Genomic DNA, 19,947 nt, shown 5'->3' on the forward strand with positions numbered 1-19,947 from the left:
ACATTTATTACTCTCACATTTTGTGACCAACGAGCATATGCTGTTATAGTCGCTTAGGGTTTCTCACATTAGCTTCAATGTTAACCATTAGTTAGCTCAGCTAATTGTTTTACATAGTAGGGAATTTAGTGAATGTGTGCATTTTGTCCACAGAGACCATAGTATAAGAATAATATCAACTATATTTATTGCTAATATTTTTAATGTCTAGACATTTTTGATGTCTCATAAATAACATTGCGGTTTAATGGTTCCTTACCATTAAAGTTGTGTTAGCTAATTATCTTCAAGATGGCAGAAGGTTATACATAGAGTCCATGGTATTGGTAAAATAGCAACTATATCACTTGTCTCACATTTAAAAATTTCATTTTGTGACCTACTGACATGTCTGTAACTAAGAGTAGAAAAACATCGTGGTGTAATGGTCACGTACTCATTAACTCTTAATGTTATGTTAGCTAGTTTTCCTAAAAAATGGCGTAAAGTTTAGTGAATGTATTTCATCGACAGAAACGACAATATTTGGAGAATATCAACTTGATTACGCTCAAGAGTCACCATTTTATTTTTGTAACGAATGTGGAGGGCTAACAGTGACGGTGGACAGCTAGTATGTTCGCTAAGTATCGTTACACATGCTTTAAGACAAGTACTAGTAACGGCTGCGAGAGTACTTTGTTTGTTGAGTATTAGTGAGTGTGTGACATGCGCACATAAAGCCAGCAGCAGCAGCAGAGACCCACCATCCAGACACCGACACACCGTGAGGACGGAGACCGACAGACGTGTGAGCAGCTGCCGGGATGTAAATGAGACGGACTCGGGCTCTGCTGGGACAGAGGACTGTTGTTAGAGAATGCCACAGCAAGCGGACACGCCGTCTGCGTTAGCTCACGATTGTTCACTGGTAGCTCTTAAATATATAGCGAATAACATAGAGTCGTGATTGTGCTGTTTTTGTTTTTTTTTAATTTTGCAAGAGGATCGTCCTGCGGACTGCATTAACCATCCTCCAGCCAGCATGCCTCCGCCTCAGAGCCTCCAATCCAGCGGACTGACCCTCTCTGAAACAAGCATGGGTAGGTGTGTGCAAGGTCAACGGCGTGTCTGCAGCAGGTTTTACCAATGAAATAATAAACCCGTTTTACCACACTGCGGAAATTTTTATTGAACGTTGAAACCGTATTTTAATTACACCAAGGTTAGTATTTAGATCATTCACATTTGGTGTTTTTGTCGGATAAAAACAGTAGCTTTTTTTTTTCTCGTCACAAAGCAGACAAAAACAGTCGATGCATCACCAGTCCGTTGTTTTTTCTGGTCCAGGCCGCAGCGCGTCACTGCAGGTGCAGCGACGTTGAGTGTCCACATGAGCCTGGATGTTTGGCTCTGATGGTTAACTGTCTGACACTGATTTTAGCAGGACGCTTGACTGCTACCGTGACACTGAAAGGAATAAATTCACGTTGGAAAAAATATATATTTTGCACACTAGTGCAGCCTATAAAAGATAATTCTCACTAGAAAGTAGATTGTTCATTGTTGTTCTCAGTCTACAAGAGTCTAAGAGGCACATCTTAGCGTTACAATCATATTGAAGCGGTTACCTCACACAGACCATATGTAACTTTTACATGGTGTAATCTTCAGAGAGCTACTTTTGTAACAGTTTGTGAGTGATGTTAAACAAAAGTAATCTTTCTTCTACATGGGCAGTATTTACTGTAAGTAAAATAACCCATGCCCATAGTTGAGAAACACCCTAGGTGAACAGGGTAAGAAAAGAAAAAAGTGCTAGATATCACCATGAAAATTGCTTTGATTAAAACAATTATTTTTTTGTACCACAAGCTTTTGGAAATGTTATGTTTAAATTTGCAAAGCATTATCTCAATAAATGTGCACCTTTTGCATGAGTTTACAGAGCAGAAATCTGATCTGAAATGACCACTTTAATGTGTATATTGGATGTTTTCCTACCATGTCTCTTAAAGAAGACATGGAAGCAAAATGGCCCAAAAATCTCAATATTGACCATTGCATGAAAAAAATAGTTTACCTTGACTGTATGCGTGCAGTCCCCTGGTCTCGGGTAGAACAAATCTAGTTATGCAGCCTGAGGGCATTGATTGCATCAAATGTGTCGAAAATGTTTTTGTGTCAAACTAAGATAGACAAGCAGATGGTATATAAAATGGCAAAAATGTTGACATTTTATATGATGTTTAACCCTACAAGGTAGCACTAAATAATTTGTTCTTTTAGATTAAGTTTGAAGGGACATGATATGATAGGAAAACAAGACATTTATTATTGATTTCACTTATGGGAAAAAGCCACATACATGTTTCAATTAACAATAATTTAGCATTTGAGACCAGGAAATGAAAACAATTACCAACATAGAATTGCAATTAACACAATCCCAGAGGAAATGTAGTCCCATCACCATAAAATTGTTATTGTAATATAACTCCCAGCTGGACATGCATCTCTAGATAATTGACGTCAGGGGCCGTCATTATGCAGTCACACTGTTGAGACAGTTCGACAGAAACCATTCGCTTTTCCTGTTCAATGAGTTATGAGGTTTTATTGAGCTCCAGTTTGGAGCCTCATAATTCAGTAGCCATGCCGTTTGTCTGTGGTTTGCCAGCTCTGTTTGCAAAAACTGATCAAACAGATCATAGAGGTGACGTGGATGAATATTAGTCAGTGACGATGTCGTGATGAGCTTTCTGAGCACTGCGCAACAAATAACAGGAAGAGGGAGAATAGATAGAGCTTTCTATATCAGTACTGCTGAAACAAACGCATTAGAGAAAATAGTTAAGACAGCATCTAAAATGACTGGCCACTCCTTCCCCTCTCTCCTCAGTTTATAATGTTTGACTTCACCAAAATACCATGGATGTTGTTAGAGATGATTTTCAGCCAGCAGTAAGGAGGATCATATATATGTATTTTAAATCTCATCCATCTATCTGAAACTTGAATGGAAAACCTCTTGAAATCAAAGATATTTTGTTTTAGCTTAATGTATATTTTGTTATGTGTGTTAGTATATTTTTATAGAAATTGTGATTATATTATTAGTACTCAGTATTGAATGTTTTGTGTGTACTGTTGCACAATGAACTCCCCAAGTTTTTAATAGTATTTGATTAAGGACAGGTTCGATAGCAGTGTCTCTCTAAAAGTGCTCACCATTGTCGTTATAACTACTCATTGGTTCCAACGCACCGCTTGACAACAGCTTAAAAACAGCTTGACAATGACATTAGTCCTGCCTGTGGCACTGATTGATTAATTGAGTCCCCTCCACTGCCACCTTTGGTTGTTTGCTATTTAAACAGACGCTGATTCGTCTCATAATACCTGAAGAATCTGTCAACTCAAACTCTCTAGAGTGGACCGATTCAAAGCTCGGGACACATATCTATGGAGCAGCACCAGACTTAATACTTGATGACATCACAAGTATGAGAGTTACTTCTCTGGTTTGTGGCTTTGAGAGAGAAATGCTCATGTTCACAAATATTAACTGCACTGTCCTAAACCATGGAAATAAGATATTGAAATTCATAATTGAGGTGGTCTGTCCTTTTAAACAGCTCTTTAATGTTGCGATTAGTTGATCATCTTAACCCTCAGCTATGTTGACACCCTGCAATTAAACTTAGAGAGACTAGAAAAAGCCACTAAATATAATGACAATTTGTTTGTTACTGGTAAATATGCTGTAATTCTTAAATGTGTTGTTCGGGTAGAAACTAGGAAAATATTTTAAACGGCTACACATTATTTTTGGAATATGTAAGGATGTCATAAATGTTGGCTTGCAAGCTAGAGTTTTTCCATCATAAACATCAGAAGAAGTTAATGTCATTTTTAGAGATAACTGCCTCAACAGAATTGGCCACTGATTGTCAATGTGACAGAGAAAATCCTATCCAGTCACTGGTCTTTGATCAATATTTGTGGTGGATTCTAGTTGCGGCTTCATCTTCCTCATCACCTCCACGTTCACGTCACAGCAGTAATGTTCGCTCATTTGTCTTGCAGGTTCTTTTAAGAGGAGGAAGAGGAAATCCATAATAGTGACGGTGCTGCTGCTCATCGTATCCGTGCTCATCCTCATCTTTGGCCTGGCAGCGACTACCAGGACGCAGAACATCACAGTGGGCGGCTACTACCCAGGAGTCATTGTGAGTGCACATTCACACCTGCGTGCAACAGCAGCAGTCCTGTCCACTGTCAGGGTTCATAACGAGTGAGGTGTGAGTGAAGCAAGAGAGTTTTTAGCCAACTCTTTCCGCTCCTGGATTCATGATGAACCTTATTACTGAAGGTCTCTGAGGGGTGAATTTTCCCCACATTCATTATTCAGCATCGCTGTCATTAGAGGCTGAGTGAGGTAAAGTATCTCAGTCCGTAAATGTGTTTTCTTCACAGTACTCTGCTTTTAGCATTCTGCCTTAAGTAAAGAGGGGGCAGGAAAGCAGCCACTGAACGTCGGCTACATTTCTAAAGATGCCTCTTCTTCTAGGACGTCAAAGTCATCATATTCATAGTTGAAATCATTAAGTATAAAGAGATAGACAGAGGTTTTGGAGCTAATGTTTCATTTGAAGTTGGAAGCTCCGATACACCATTCAGAGCTTCTGGTACTGTGTAAACACTTTAGACCGTGGAAATATAACGTGACGCCTGCAACTGATAACTATAATCACAGTTCACATATTCACTTTATTTTTGGATTTAGCACATGTCAGTCAGTCAGTCATTTTCTGTAACCACTTGTCCTCGTAAGGGTCGCGGGGGGGCTGGAGCCAATCCCAGCTGTCATTGGGCGGAAGGCAGGGTACACCCTGGACAGTTCGCCAGACCATCACAGGGCCGACACATACAGACAAACAACCATACACACTCACAGTCACACCTAAGGGCAATTTAGAGTCACCAATTGAGTTAGCACATGAGTTTTTTACATTTTTAATTGCATTCCTTATAATATTTGTTTCAGTAATAATAGTAATAATAATTGTTATTGGAGTTAGAATTGGAGAATTGTTATTGGGGTTGGATTGGTGGGATGCAGATGTTGGCATACGTTATAATGCATATTCTGTAAATATTTGAAAATGTGAATAATAATATTACAGAGATTTACAGATATTTGAAATGTATATTGGAAATCTATAAAAGTGAATTGTTAATAACATTGTAAATATCCTAAAATGCCTCCCTCAGGGCTTGACACAAACACTTAACGTCTGATTTATCTCACTGGACTATGAAATCAAAGCTTTATAGTCTAATTAGATAAATGCCCTAACAGCTATTTTCTCTCTTTTTCAGTTGGGCTTTGGCTCCTTTCTGGGAATTATTGGTGCTCACTTGATAGAGAACAAGAGGCAGATGGTAAGAGGATTTATATTACCTCTGTGCATTGAGATCACTCTCAGAAAACTGTCATTAAACCGTGCATCAGTCCCAATTACCTTACGGCAGCCTACAGGCCTGATTATGTTGTTAATGTGACAATAGACAGAGCACACCCAACCCAGACTGTGAGTCCCACTCGGCCTTAGGAAGCTTAGGTATCGGAGCAAGTATCCTGCGCTTCAAGAGAGACGGAGACAGAAATAGAACCAGGGTGTAAGTGGAGGAGGATAGATGTCCACACTGGAATGTAGGGAAGGAAACTGCAGATGAGGGCAGCAGGTGGGAGGTGCTGGGCAAGGACTGTCAGGGCAGACATGAAGAATGAGTTTGTACCTTGGCACCTTTTCACATAACGCAGCAGAGGTTGGATGCCTGCAGTCCCACAACTGACCAAGCCATGACATGTAGCAGCACGCTGTCCCTGATATGTTGTTCCCCGTAAAATGTTATAACTTAGAATGAAATGTGTTGAAATATTTTAGAGTTTGGGGCATTGGAAAAACCACATAATTTTATTGTTTTTACATTTTATGTAGAGCTAAAATAATTAGTTGATCAGCACAAAATTAGCCATTTTGATAATCAGTTCATTGTTTCATTCAGTATTAATGCACAGAAGCCAATAATTCATTAACCATAACCTCTCAAGTGGGAATATTTAGCCGGTGTTGTTCATCTTGTATGATAGATAATTGAATATATTTGGATTTTGGACTGTTGCGCTGGATGTTTAGTGTTAGTAATTAACTGAGAGAATAATCAGCAGCTGAAGTTTTCAGTGAGGTAAGTAGAATAACTAAATATATTTTTTTATACTAGGAACATCTTGATGTTTGATGGTGCTCACCTTGTGTTGCTCAAAGTACCAAAAAAATGCATTTGAAAAACTCAACAGCAATGTCTCTTTCCAGAAATCATTAAACAGTCAGTCAAAATAATCCACAGACCTTGTTGTGAGCAGTTTCATGTAGGAACAGTTCTCTTTCTACCGAACTACACCGGCAGACCGCATCACAACACAGAAGGAAGTGTGCATCTAATCATGGACGAGAAACTCGTGACTGTGTGAGGTGTAAACAAAGTTGCCGTCTCCTCGGCTGAGCTGTGACCTGGGCTAGCTCAGTGGTGCTGGATGAGCTAGCAGGAGATGCACATTTCTTTCTGTGTTGTGATGTGTTTGGCGGGTATAGTTAGGTAGAAAGAAAGTAGTTCCTCCATAAAACTGCTCACAACAAGGTCTGTGGATTACCTTGGGTAACCGGGCCATGATTTCTGTATAGAGACATTGCTGTTAGGTTTTTCTAGTTCCAAGGCAGACATTTTTACAGTTGATATTTCCAACACTCAGCAACCCACACCCAAAAAATCTAGACTAACAAATAACACTACAGGTAAGAGGAGAGAGTATTAATTGGAATATTTAGTAAGAGTTTACACTCAAAGCCTGCCTCATCTGCACTGTGTGGTTGTGGTTTCTTCCGATTTGATTTATGGAGGCTTTGCAACATCAGCAATCAACCCCCACAGCTGTCATCAGACTTTAATTCAAATGTTGCTAAATCCTGATTGCATCATAGCTGTGACATTAAGTTTTTCCAGCTAAGTCTCTTTAACCCCCTTTCATTATGAAGAGCACAGAGAATAAAAACACACACACAGAAATGTTTCAATTAAATTAGCGAAAACCGTTGTTAGTTTGTCAGGAAATGGTGAGTTAATGGAGGAGCACATCAGAGTAAAAAAAGACAAGAACGACAAGCCTGACTAACTTATCTAAATATAAAATTTGTTGCTGCTCATCCCTTGGTTTTCAGTCGCATGCAACTGGATGTATCCATGTCAGCATTATAGAAATCTTGGTGCAGGCATAAATCCCTGTTACCTCTAGCTGTTGGATCTGTTGTGTCACTTGCACTGCCTCCCTCCTGTGAGCTGGGCTGGCTGCAGACAGGGTGGGGTGATATGTAATTGAATACATACTACTTTCATTGAGAAGTGAAAGGAAGAGAGTTGAGCAAACACGGGGGTGGGGAGGGGGGTGGTGGGGGATTAAGGGTTGCATTGCTCATAAAGAGCTGGGCACCGTGCCAGCCACCATCACCACTGGAGCTATGTGTCAGCCACGGCGCTCTGTCACTTTTGTCCTTTACCCACACCGCCCCTTCCACCTTCATCCCATTCAGAGTATTCATATTCAAAGAGAAGCACGTGTGCAGGATGATACAGATTAATGCTGAGAATGTAACCCAATACAGAATGGTGAGAGGAAGTGATTTGAGTAGTGCAAGTTTTAGTTGAGCTTCTAAATTTGATGAAGATTGATGATGCTTGTGTTTTCTTTCACAGTTGGTGGCGTCTATCGTCTTCATCAGTTTCGGAGTGGTGGCTGCCTTCTGCTGTGCTATTGTCGATGGAGTGTTTGCTGCGAGGCACATTGTAAGTATCACTGAAGCTTCTACTTATTTAACCAAACTGATAAATTATGAATACAGATAACACTCATGGCCCGACCTATAACAAGCTGATTAATCAATGCCATGCCCATTAAAGCTTAATATACTGTCTGCAGCAGATATACAGTAAAACGTATGCCCCTGTGTAAAGACACGGTTCACGTACAGGCTCTATGTAGTAGCTGCTGCACCCCTCTCAGCAAGACAAACACATTTTTGTGGTAGAGCAAGATTATTTTCCATGATGCAAAGTACTCAAAACAATAAATAACCACTAATGCACTCTAAAACAATTATGCTAAAATACGTTGTGGCTCTGTGAAAAAGGAGATCAGCACCATTAGCAGGTTTTCATTTGCCAGTGGCGTCAGTGAGATGGGAAATGGTGCATTTCTTTTTAGACACATTTTTGTACACTAAACTACAAAGATGCTCACTGTTAATTGAAAGAAAATTAGAAAAAAGCAATATGATGCAGTGACAGATGATGTGATGCTGTCAGATGGTTATACAGTATCACCTTTGTTACATGTGTGTACTTTTTTGTTGCTTTTACCTATGTCAGAGTTTTACTTTTCAAACTAAATCACATTTTCTTCATGACACATAGGCTGTGCAATTAAAGGTCCAGTGGGCGGGATTTAGGGACAGCTATTGGCAGAAATGGAATATAATATCAATGACTGAGTTTATAATGAGTTTATAATAACCTGAAGAATCACTGTGCTTTCCTTAGTTAAAATCTTTAGTTTGTATTCACATACCAAGTGGGCCTTCTTCCATGGAGTCTGCCGTTTCAAGGGTAGCCCAAAACGGACAAACCAAACACTGTTCCCAGATAGGACCATTCATGTTTTAAGTGTTCAGTAAACACTAATAATAATTTACCATCAATCATAATATCTCTAGTTGATAAATTATATGAAAAATTGATTATTTGCATTCAAAGTGCTTCATTCATTCATTCATGTTTGTTTGGAGCACCAGGCCAAAGCATTATACTACACAGGCAACATTTTCAAAGTTTTTAGTTTTAGTTTTATTTACAGGGATTGTGTGAAGGTAATTTTCTCCCAAACATTCATTAATACTCAATATTGATCTAAAACAAGCATTCTAAGAGCCAATGTATGTAGAGATGAAATGGTATGAATATTTAATATTGATGATTATAGGTCATGGTCATCAGTATTATCACGGTATTGTTAAAATAAGCTAAAAACGTCCAAAAATATGCACTTTTTGTTTGCATAAAAATTGAAATAATATCAAAGCCAACGCCTCATGTAAGCATAAGAAAACCATATCAAATGTGCCTGTCTATGAAATTTGTGCTTGAGTCCGTGTCACTGTTGGTGAGGACAAGGGACCAGTAGCACCACTGCTACACGCTCACTCTGTATACCAGCGAAAAATGAAACAAACCAACGTTGCATGTTGCACCTGCATCTTTGGTTCATGCTGGACAATATGTACCCATAGTTTTTCCTAGCACAGTAATCGAACAGGGTTTAAATGATAATAAAAATTTGAAAAAATATTGCTAACTGTTTTTTATTATGTATGCTATGTAACAAAAAATAAAAAATGCATGAGCTTCCTTAAAGTTCTTACCATCTATTTCATGATTAAGTGAGTTATCATACAGTATTACCAAACAGATCTGTAATTGATCCAATAACCACAAATTAATTGACCGACTCATCATCCAGCGTACTACCTTTTTAAGAGGGCTTTGATTGATGTAGTTTCCCCCCTATAGTCAAGATTAACATTGCAGTCGTTAATCATGCAATACTTATCAAATATGAGCTCTTGACCCTGTTTTCTTTTTTTTTTGTTGCTTCCAACATTTTTCTAACGTGTTTGTAAGTAGACCATTGATGAATTGTGCAGTGAAATATATAAAAATGTTTATTGTACTGCAGGACCTCAGGCCTCTGTATGCTGGCCGCTGTGAGTATCACTCCAGTGAGATTTCATCTGAACGTGATGTAAGAAACATATCTCACTCTCTGTTCACAGAAATTTAATGAATTCACCCTCAGTGTGTGTGACCTAAACTGTAATTAGGTGTTTAGCCTTGAAGGTGTACAGGGACATTGTTGAATCGTCTCAAAGTGAAGGGACCGTGATATAATATTTGCCCTTCAGGTACCCTGTCAGACATCACGCACATCATGTAACCTGCGTGTGAAGGGCAACACCTGTTACTGCTGTGACCTCTACAACTGCGGGAAGTGAGTACGCCGACAAACCTCTGAATCAGTGGCTGTTTACTTTGCTGTGCTGCTTTGATTGTTTGGATTTTTATCGTGTACCGTTGTGCCATTTTTGTGGGAGATTTTTTTGCTCTGCAACCTTGATTGTATTAGAACAAGAATGTTTCTTTTTCTTTTAACCTTTGTTTCAGAGAACATCCTCTTATGGGACTTCAGAATAAAGATGTTTTGAAAAAGTTTAGGAAATCATCCATGATTTGGAAGTAGGTCCCTTTTTTTCTAGAACCATGTTGGCCATCAATGATCAACTTATGTTGTTTTTTGTTTTTTTTTAAATAAGTGATGATTAAAGTAATTGCATAATTTTTCTGATGTAAATCACCATAGAAATGTGTTTATAGGGTGCCATTGCCTCTGCATGTCCTTTTTGTGTCCAACCAAACACCCACCCATGTCCTCTGCGTCTCTAGCTCTCATATACTCAGTTATCTTTATAAATCAAAATATGTTGTCTGTCTTACATTGTGTCCCGAATACAAGATTGAAAGCTTTTTTGTGACATTTGTGGCTTGACTGTTTGCCTTCTCCCTCTCTGTCCCACCCACTGGGCCAGCCGTGTAGAGGTGATTGGAGGCTACCATGAATACACGGATGTGAAGAGCTGTCAGGACGTGGTGCACCTCTATCACCTGTTGTGGTCTGCTACCATCCTCAACATCGTGGCCCTCTTTCTGGGTATCATTACTGCTGCAGTGCTGGGAGGCTTCAAAGACATGGTGGGTACAACAAAGAACAGAAGACGGCTTCTGACACATTTCAGTGTGAGCTGATGTAAAGGCTTTTTTTTTGTTGTCTGGTGTTTGCATTGATAGGAACTGATCAATATTGCTCATGTCCTTGTCAGACTCCCTCTGCTGCCTCAGAGAGTACATCTGAACCAGAGGCCATTACAGCGCCAGTCCCCTCACAGCCTCCTCCACCCACCACCTCCCTCAACTCATATTACAATACTGCCCCCTGCCTCCCGCCTTACACTGCCTACGACCTGCAGGTACAGAGACACTTTGAATTTGCAGCACTTTGTCTGCATCAGAGCAGTAACTGATTTATTATTGGCTGTTGTTTTATCAGTGATGTCGCACTCAGATGACGGGTTTCTGTAAAAATTATGTTTTTTGAAAAAGGATTTGTACGTGAAATGAATGGGGCAATATTTTGACCTAAAATATACGGTAACATAAAGGAATACTTGATTCCCACGCCATTGTGTATGAGCTCTGACAGAACAGGGAACAAATGCATGCGCGCAGCAGTCTAGCTGTTAAACTTTACATTTATCCGTCAGTATTCTTCCCTTACTGTAAACAAGAAAAATATTCTCTATACGGTGGTACGTCTGCAGAAAATTACAACACTTTACTAAGAAAGCAGAATTTCAGATTTTGCCTTCTGCTTCCATAAACCAAAACTAATAAATAGATAAAAAGTGCTGTGTACGTGTGCGGCCTGCACCTTTTCCTCTAAATTTCGCCAAACCTGAATAGCAATGCCTGCTCCTAAGTCTCACGAGCAAAGCTAGCTATGAACTACAAATCTGAAATAGGAAAAAAAGTTGGAGAATTTAGCAATGTGTGAATGGATAAGTTTAAATACATTATAAACAGAAATAGCCCTCTGCAGTGTAGCCTCCCTGTGGTAGAAGATAATAATAAATGCTCATTTAGACCCATTAGTAATGGTGATAGGTGAAGTTAGACTTAGTGTTAACCTAGTGTTATCTCAAGTATGAGGTTCAATTATGTATTTAAGCTCCAGATCTTTTTTTTTCTTTTATGGCCAAAACTGGTTCTTTTCATAGCTGAGTTTTATCGACCTCTGTCTCGGAGAAAGGTGACATTAAGGACCCAAAGTGTCAGAATTTCTGTGTTCTTTGTTTATTTCCATTTTGTATTTATGTCCTTTGGTTTCTGTATATTCAATCAATTTATTTGTTCCTAAGAGGCAAAGATGGAAACAAAAACTAACAGATAATTGTGATAAATGTATCGTCTTCCCAGCAGGGCTCCTACTTATTCCCCGACTCCTCAGGCCTATCGGATGACTCCCAGTCTGGAGCCAGCCACCTGTGGCCCACCATGGTCCCTCCACGCTACTCTCCTCCTCACAACCATCCTGATGAGAAGCCCCCGCCGTACAGCCCGTAAGATGGCTTCGAGCAAAGACACCTGAAAGTCGGTTGTTGGATGCTGACTGAATGGTTTGCACGCACATGTCCTCAGATCTTTTCCTCACAATCTGTGAGAACTGTGCTGAAGAAAAGGTGGTGAGAAGGAGGAGGAAGGCCACGGAGCACACTAACTTTGAGTTCATCCCAGCACAAGAAGTGTTTGTCTCCCTGGGCACCACTCACACTCATGCCTGCACTGTGTGTGTTTGTGCACATAAACACATCTAGAGAGAGACAACCAGTTCAAAGCCAGGACTGTTTACACATCTATCTGCCTTAATGCAAACAGACTTCCAGCGCTGCAGCTCCGGTCACCATGACTTATTCTGTACAGGGTCAAAAACTCAACAGCTCATGCTTTATGTCCATCTCTCTTCAGTACATATTGTAAATGCTTCGAGCCTCGAGTGTCACAGGTGATAACGTCCTCATTGTTTGCACTATGAGGATCTGGACTGATGACCACAGCTACGACCCTCATGTAAGATCTCACCCCAGTTACATGAAAGCTTCAGTCTGTTCCCCAAACTGAATAAGCTAGTTAATTAAAGACTAGGTGTAGGCCCAAGCTTTCTTTAGCAGATAATTAGGCAGAGTTAGCAGTAATGGAGGTATTACATGCTCATAATGTATGTACAGCAGTATGATATACAGATGCTCTTTTAACAGTTAAGCCTTAGGTATACAAACAGATCATGGTATCGCAGTAGTTAGTAATAACTTATTAAGGAAAGATGGTTAACAGTTACAGTCCAAACCCTATTTATTGTATTTTCACTCAAAGCTGTAAAGCAGGTAAGCATATATCATCTCTCTTTATAAGTAGTCGCAATATCACATCTATGTGCTGTCTTTGTCAGGAGTAAATACTATTATGGCCAAGTGTGTACAGTCGGTGCTGGATTCACTGACACGAGATGGGACATCATGAAAAGTAACTGTCGTCCACTGAGGAAGAGTGAAGAAGAGTAAAGGTAGTCCATGTCCGTAAGACGGGTCTCTGTCAGCTTTAATCACTGCTTTTTATAATTTAAACAACACATTCTCAGGGGCTGATTGTCAGTTCCTTTTGTCTTGCCATTAAAAAATGTTTTGTGTAATTCAGATGGTGTGTTTGTTTTTAGCCAAACTAGCGATCCAGTCAGTCAGTCGGTTCACCACTTTGGCCCAAACGGAAACATCTCAGCAACAACTGGATGGATCACCATGAAATTTGGTGCAGATCATGGCCCCTCTCAAGAAAAAAGGTTGGTGAGCCTTTAGTTTGCACATAGCACCATCTGCAGGTCAAAGTCTTAACTACCAAAACTTTAGTTGATGAGCACAAGGGTGGAGGTTTTGTTGCAACTTTGGGAGCGGGGAACATGACACGGGGTTTGGGGGTCTTTCAGACAAGAAACCAATAATCAACTGAAAAGTAAAAATAATAAGAAACAACAAAGTATAAAAAGTTTGTCTGTGTTATGTTTCATTGTGGGTTTTTCCAGCTTCTTCCAGCTATGTACAAACAAATCCCCCCCCCCCATTCTCAGAAAACTAGAGTTGTAATTATTATTATATATTTAAAATAATGTTACAGATTTTTCTTTGCATGTTTTCTTTTTTTCCCAGGTCATTTCTTATTTTGTTTTGTTGTGTTTTTTCCTCTCGGTTTCTGCTATTTTTTGGCTAATTGTCTTGTTACGTTTTACTGATGTCTTGCTAATTATTGGGTTGTTTGTTGTTAAGTTGCTAAAAGCCTTTTGCCCATGATTTTGAATGAAATCATGCTAATTTGCTCAAGTTTCAAAGGGTTAACTGAATAAAATCAGCAAAATTGCCATGATTTAACGCAGTGTTTAAAAAAAGTTGTTTTTTTTTACTTTTGTTTTGATCTAGTGACTGCGGTTAATGGGTTTGTAGTGAGTCCAACTCTTATCAGGTCTAGACTGGATTTTTTAGCACCTTTTCAGACTTATTTTTACTTTACCAGAGACAAAGTGAATCTGCCGTGTTCATTTAAAAGAGACGAGACACCACAATAGATAAAATAGCAGATGTTTATATGCTGGTAGTGCAACACAGTTAAGTTAAAATAGTAAAAGAATAATTTATTTACCATCAGGATATCCTCTTTGCAAATTGACAGAGAGGGACATTTTGTACATTGCCAACAGAACCGAGTATTTGATAACTATTTGATTTTGTCTACCGCTATAAACCTAATAAATACATCTGATACAGTTGAAAAAGAAAAAAAAAGCAGGATTAACACAATGTACTGTACATCAAACACCTATGTTAAACTGTTATTTAAAACAAATCCTGCATTTATTGAATGACATTAAGTAGAGATCCCCATGTTAGCACTACTTTTATGCATACTGACCAATCACTACATTTCAACACAATGTAAAAAGTAAAACAAGTGAAAAAGTAAAAATATTACAAAAAAATCTTCTGCATTTTCCAACACTAAGTGCTATATGTACGGACTGAAATAATCCTCAATTTTCGTCTCTTAACATCACATTTGTACGCAAAATCTCTTGCCTACTCTATGTAGCCAGCAGATTTTGCATTAAAATGGCATTTAGGGAACATTGCAAGCATTAAAAATAAAATAATGAGCAGGTGTATCAAAAACAAAAAAGGTGTTTAATGAGGGGGGGAAACCATAATTGTTTTTCCAACGATTGAAAAATTAAATTACCATTGCTTATCTTCCTTTAACATTATCTTGTACAGAAGTCAATGTAGCCATAACTGGGAGTTAAGACTGATAAGTCCTCAGGAAACCTTTCCATCTGATCTTCAAAAACAGGCTGAAACTCATGATTGATGCATCTGGTAATGACAAAATTCAAATTTCAGCAACTGAATTTTATTATAGGTCACATCTTATTTTTACACAAATAAATTGATAGCACAAAATGCCTCCTGTGAAACAGAACGACACCTGGTTACCCACAAGATCATCAGTTGAGGTTTCACATTGTCAAATCTGTAAACTCCATTTACATTTGATGAAATGGAGCCCAGCAGGCTGCTTAATGTCTGTAACCGACAACAAGAGAGCACCAGCTAAATGTCTCATTTTGATGCTTTGTGCTTCAGATCGTGTAACCAAGATGTTCTGGCTGATAACGCATGATTTTATTATAGCTTTTGAATTATGTCTCAAACTCTGCCCTATTTTTTGGGGGGGGCAAAGTTTTACATTTTTGCATGATTCATATGAACTAGATATTTACCTTACTGTGTGTGAAACACTTCTATGTATTTGTACTAATGTGACTATCATTTAGTCCAATGATAAAAAAGATCAAGGCTATTAGACAAGCAGAGTAACATGAGCAAAGGTAGGGTCACATTATTCTTCCATCCTGTAACACTTAGCTGACTCCCTCCCACTTCAACTGAAGACGGCACGACTGACAAATTCAAACACTCTCCTGACACAATCTTAGCGTGCATCATCACCATGTCTAGTACAATATTACACCATGAATTTCATTAAACAGAGAGGCTAATGTGACCGTACCTTAGGCTGACACTATTGAGAATTATAGAACACTGTTGACATGAAACCAAAGAGGAAAAAAGGGCGGGGGGTTGGGGGGCACCTAAAAGGCACAGATAATAGAGCAACGAGTGCTGCTCAGTAGGTCTCTGGTATAACAAAGTCAAACTCTGTGGCTCCCTGCGGAGGACTGTTCATGGCCGACCCCGGTCGGCGGTGAGCCTCAGATGGCATGTGAGCATCAGGCTCGATAAAGATGTCGTCCCAGTTTAACATCCTGCTCTGGGTGGAGGAGTGGACGTCTTCGCTGACGCTGGTTATGTGATGCACGCTGCCATCCTCCGATATGACGGGGACTCCTTGCCCATCAGTGCTCCACGAGTACGGCCTCATCTGCACTGTTTTACATGGCAGGAGTCGGTATAAGTTGTTGTCCGTTTCGTCCTTCTCTTTCCTCCCGCTGGGGTCCTGGTTGTGGACTTGCTTGCAGTGAGTGGACAGTAGCTGGTAGTTTATGAACATGTCATTGCACAGCAAGCACTGGTACCTCCTCTCTCCTGTGTGGTGGATTTCATGCTTAGTTCTGTACTCGGCTAGTGCAAACACCTTGTTACAGTAGCGACACGGGTATTTCTTTTCCCACGAGTGGGTGTTGAAGTGACGGCGGAGACTAGTCAAACACACGTAGGGGCGCTTGCAGACAATGCACACATAGAAAGTCTTACCATCCATGATAAGCTCGTAATGATCCTCGAGCTCTGTTTTGGCCCTCTTCTTGTTCGGGCTGGTCTTCTGTGACCCGGATGATTTATCAAAAGGCTTCAATGGCGTTGCCATTAACGATCTCTTCCCCTTACTGGCTTTAGAGCCTCCTTCGCCTGGATCTTCCTTCACTGGGACAATGTCATAAGTATCTTCTCCAATATTGGCGTATACTTTACAGCCTGATGAAATTGAATCAATCTCTGTGGCTGTATTGAGCGTCACTGTCTTTTTTGCTGCTATAATTGATTTGGGACTGTTGGTTTGATTTTTCTGGCTGTCATCTACATCTAAAATCCTTAATTTTAAATCCCCCTGCTGAGATGATGCAGACACTTGCTTCTTGTGGACTCCCATTATATCATTGCTTTCAGAGGACTGAGAGGCACTCGAGGGCTCGGGGGTGAGACTGCTTGACCTGGCTGGCGTTGTGGGAGCACTTCCTGAGGAAACTCTGGCAGGAGAAGACGAGTTATTGGAGCTGCTGTCTGGGCTGTGCAGGGGGCTGCTGTTGGGTAAAGTGGGGTTTGGACAGGTGATGCTCGGAGGCTTTACAGCAGTTGATTTAATGGGGGGTTTGGCTTTCTCATTCGGTTTTGAAGCTGCGTGATTTGATTCTTCATTCGGTGTTGTGGCTGCACTTTCTGTATCAGCTGTATCCAAATCGATAACCTCACCGGAGGCTTTCTGATCGGCTGCTCTGGTTTGAGCATCTGTTTGTGAAACAAACATAACATCACTGTCCGAGTCCTCGTCGTTCCCTCCAGGCCTGCTGGTCTGATTGAATTCCTCTGCAGATATGGAGAAAGACTCTGTGATAATGGGCATCATCTCTGTTTTGCTTTCTGTCTCCTTGGACAGACCAGGCAGACCCTTGACTTGTGATAACGGTGACCCCAGGTTTGCAATGAACTTGACTCCCAGGATCTGTCCGGCGTTGATGAGCTCCTCAAGCATATCGGACCGAACACGGACAATCTTAGAGGTGTAAATGTAGTTGAGAATCTCCTCAAAGATTTCAGCTCTGATGAAGTTTAACTCGATTACTTGTCCAGCGACACTGAAGAGCTGGTGGAAATATGTACTCGAGGCAGACAGGATTGTTTTGTGAGCTCTGAATTTCTTGTCCTGTATGATGATGGTGACATCACAGAATAATCCATGATTTCGCTGCTCATTCATAGACTTGAGCACAGCCGCTGAATACTGTGTGTCAGTCGCAGATATCAGCTTTAGACTTGGCATGGCTGTAAAGAGAGAGAGAAAAAGAAAGAAATCAGAATCACATTTCTAAATGCTCAAGAGAAGTCAGTTAACTGCATTACAGTGACATGCAGAATATCATTAGGTGTGTCAACAAAACATGTAGTTAAAGGGTTTGGCTGTTATTCAGCTGTTTTTCCAGTTCTATGAGTCAAATATGTTTGACGCCCCAGCAGTAAATGGGTGAAAAGTCCAGAAAGTTTAAGGAATTTTAACAACAAACCAGCTCTGACTTTGTTTCCTTTTGTTTGTGCAACACTGCATTTTACAGTGAGTGTACAGGCCAACTGTAAGTCCAACATCCATGAGGGTTTTAATGTCTGTTTATGTGGAAATTGTCTTAATGAGGTGTTGTTTCAAGTTCAGGGTCATATGGGCTGTAGTTTGAACTGCTTTTGAATTGCTGTGCATTATATCTGACCAACAAAAGATTTTTGATGCCAATATCTGTGACACAAATATGTACTTGGCTTTTCTGTGCTGAACCTCCTTGTCGTCTGACACCACAGAAACAGATTTCAAGTACCCCATATAGTTCCTATTACTTAGTTTCCCAACACTGAAAAATGTGGTGAACAAAATAACACTGAACGGTACTGTTACAATACTGTTGGATGTGTTAACAGCTAAAGATTTTTTGGGTCTATCCCCAGCTGCAGGAGACATCAGTCCATTAGGTCCAAAACCCTCATGCCTCAAAGACAGTTTCTTTCCATCTGCAGCAGACCTCATCAACAACATCAGGTACCCCACTGACACAGACACACTCCATAACCAACTTTCCTTATACATTAATGCACATTTTGGACTATTATCCCAATATAACTCACAATTCTCTCGTTCTTAAACAGTTACAGGCCTATTACACATATGGTTTAACATATATTTGTATCTTCAACTGTAATTTCTATATTTTACCTATATTCTTGACTTTTTCTGTACTCCCTTGTATTTCCTCTCAGTATGTATATTGTATACAGCAAACACCAAGGCAAACTCCTTGTAAGTGAAAACGGATTATGATGATTTTGCCCTGTAAATCAGACAGATTAGGTGCGATTGCATCTTAAGTATTAGCAGAGAAGATACTTTGAAGTTCTGGAAAGGGTCATGTTGTAGTAATTAATGCAAACGGGAACAGTTATCGTGACTGTGATCATTAGTGTTTGTCGTCGTGCAAAACAAATAGTCATAATGTTAGATATGTCAGGAACCAAAATAACGTTACATTAGATGACATTAGCTACATGCTAATAAAGTTGTAGCTAAAATATTAGTCCCGCGTGAAAACTACACGCTTGCACAATTACATATATGTATCTTTAACTGGCATATTAACATAAACCACGCACACATCTATAATTGTTGCTTTTGATGTGTTTAAAGTAATATTAAAACGCTGTTGTTAGCTAACAAAGGTAGCGCTAGCAGGGTTTCCTCTTCCTCCCTAATGAGACAGCGCGGCCTAATGTTTAGCATCTTGTTAGCATGCTAGCGTCAGATACAACACCCCAATGAATACGTACGATCTTGCTACTTTTAACGTCTGCACATAAAATGTATTTTGTTTACCTGCGACCCTGATGTTTACTGCCAAGACTAAGCAGGACCGCCACCGCTGGCTGTAGTGAGTGTTAACTGGCTAACGTTACAGACAATGGCTAACAACAGACAGCTTCCCCCTCCAGCTGCACAGCCTCATTGATTGTGCAGCCACAAGGAGTCGCCGTCGTGTCCGATTAACAACCACACACAACTAAAACTGAATACCATCACAAGACATACTAGAAAAAACACTTTTTTGGCAATATATTGATCATTTTAGTCTCTTTTACAAATAGAATGCATCATGAAACGCCCATGGGAGGAAAAAAAAGGTACAAAAGCCTAAACAAACCAAACAAACAAAATATACAGATCAGATTCTTAGACTTAGACTTAGACACGTTTATTTATCCCACTTGTGGGGAACTAACTTGTCATAGCAGACGTGTGTACAGAAAAAAAATAAATAAAATATCTATATATACAAAATATAAAGTATACAAAAGTGCAAAACTAGGCATG

General features: G+C 39.8%; 2 protein-coding genes across 4 annotated transcripts; one reads left to right on the forward strand and one right to left on the reverse strand.

The window, feature by feature from the left end:
* The first annotated feature begins 794 nt into the window (after positions 1–794).
* On the forward strand, positions 795–13,863 carry tmem255a (transmembrane protein 255A). Of its 3 annotated transcripts, none has more exons than XM_042493458.1 (10): positions 795–1,082; positions 4,069–4,211; positions 5,365–5,427; positions 7,798–7,887; positions 9,833–9,898; positions 10,059–10,144; positions 10,318–10,389; positions 10,740–10,902; positions 11,031–11,177; positions 12,184–13,863. In XM_042493458.1, the coding sequence occupies exons 1-10, from the start codon at positions 1,025–1,027 to the stop codon at positions 12,328–12,330; spliced, it is 1,035 nt and encodes a 344-aa protein (XP_042349392.1). In that variant the 5' UTR covers positions 795–1,024; the 3' UTR covers positions 12,331–13,863. The 3 variants fall into 3 exon arrangements, with proteins under 3 accessions (XP_042349392.1, XP_042349395.1, XP_042349394.1); XM_042493461.1 differs by having other exon boundaries at positions 12,187–13,863; XM_042493460.1 differs by lacking the exon at positions 10,318–10,389.
* Positions 13,864–14,373: 510 nt separating this feature from the next.
* zbtb33 (zinc finger and BTB domain containing 33) lies at positions 14,374–19,561 on the reverse strand. Its single transcript, XM_042493094.1, has 2 exons — positions 19,453–19,561; positions 14,374–17,864 (listed from the first exon to the last, which is right to left on the reverse strand). The coding sequence occupies exon 2, from the start codon at positions 17,860–17,862 to the stop codon at positions 15,994–15,996; it is 1,869 nt and encodes a 622-aa protein (XP_042349028.1). The 5' UTR covers positions 17,863–17,864; positions 19,453–19,561; the 3' UTR covers positions 14,374–15,993.
* Between the last annotated feature and the right edge of the window lie 386 nt (positions 19,562–19,947).

This window comes from Plectropomus leopardus, chromosome 9, assembly GCF_008729295.1.
Source record: "Plectropomus leopardus isolate mb chromosome 9, YSFRI_Pleo_2.0, whole genome shotgun sequence".
Classification (NCBI taxonomy): Eukaryota; Metazoa; Chordata; class Actinopteri; order Perciformes; family Serranidae; genus Plectropomus; species Plectropomus leopardus.

Coding starts and splice junctions, on each gene's coding strand:
- zbtb33 (XM_042493094.1), bottom strand. CDS start 17,862: ATGCCAAGTCTAAAGCTGATATCTGCGACTGACACACAGTATTCAGCG.
- tmem255a (XM_042493458.1), top strand. CDS start 1,025: ATGCCTCCGCCTCAGAGCCTCCAATCCAGCGGACTGACCCTCTCTGAA. Junction 7,888..9,832: donor TGTTTGCTGCGAGGCACATT/GTAAGTATCACT, acceptor ATTGTACTGCAG/GACCTCAGGCCTCTGTATGC. Junction 9,899..10,058: donor AGATTTCATCTGAACGTGAT/GTAAGAAACATA, acceptor TTTGCCCTTCAG/GTACCCTGTCAGACATCACG.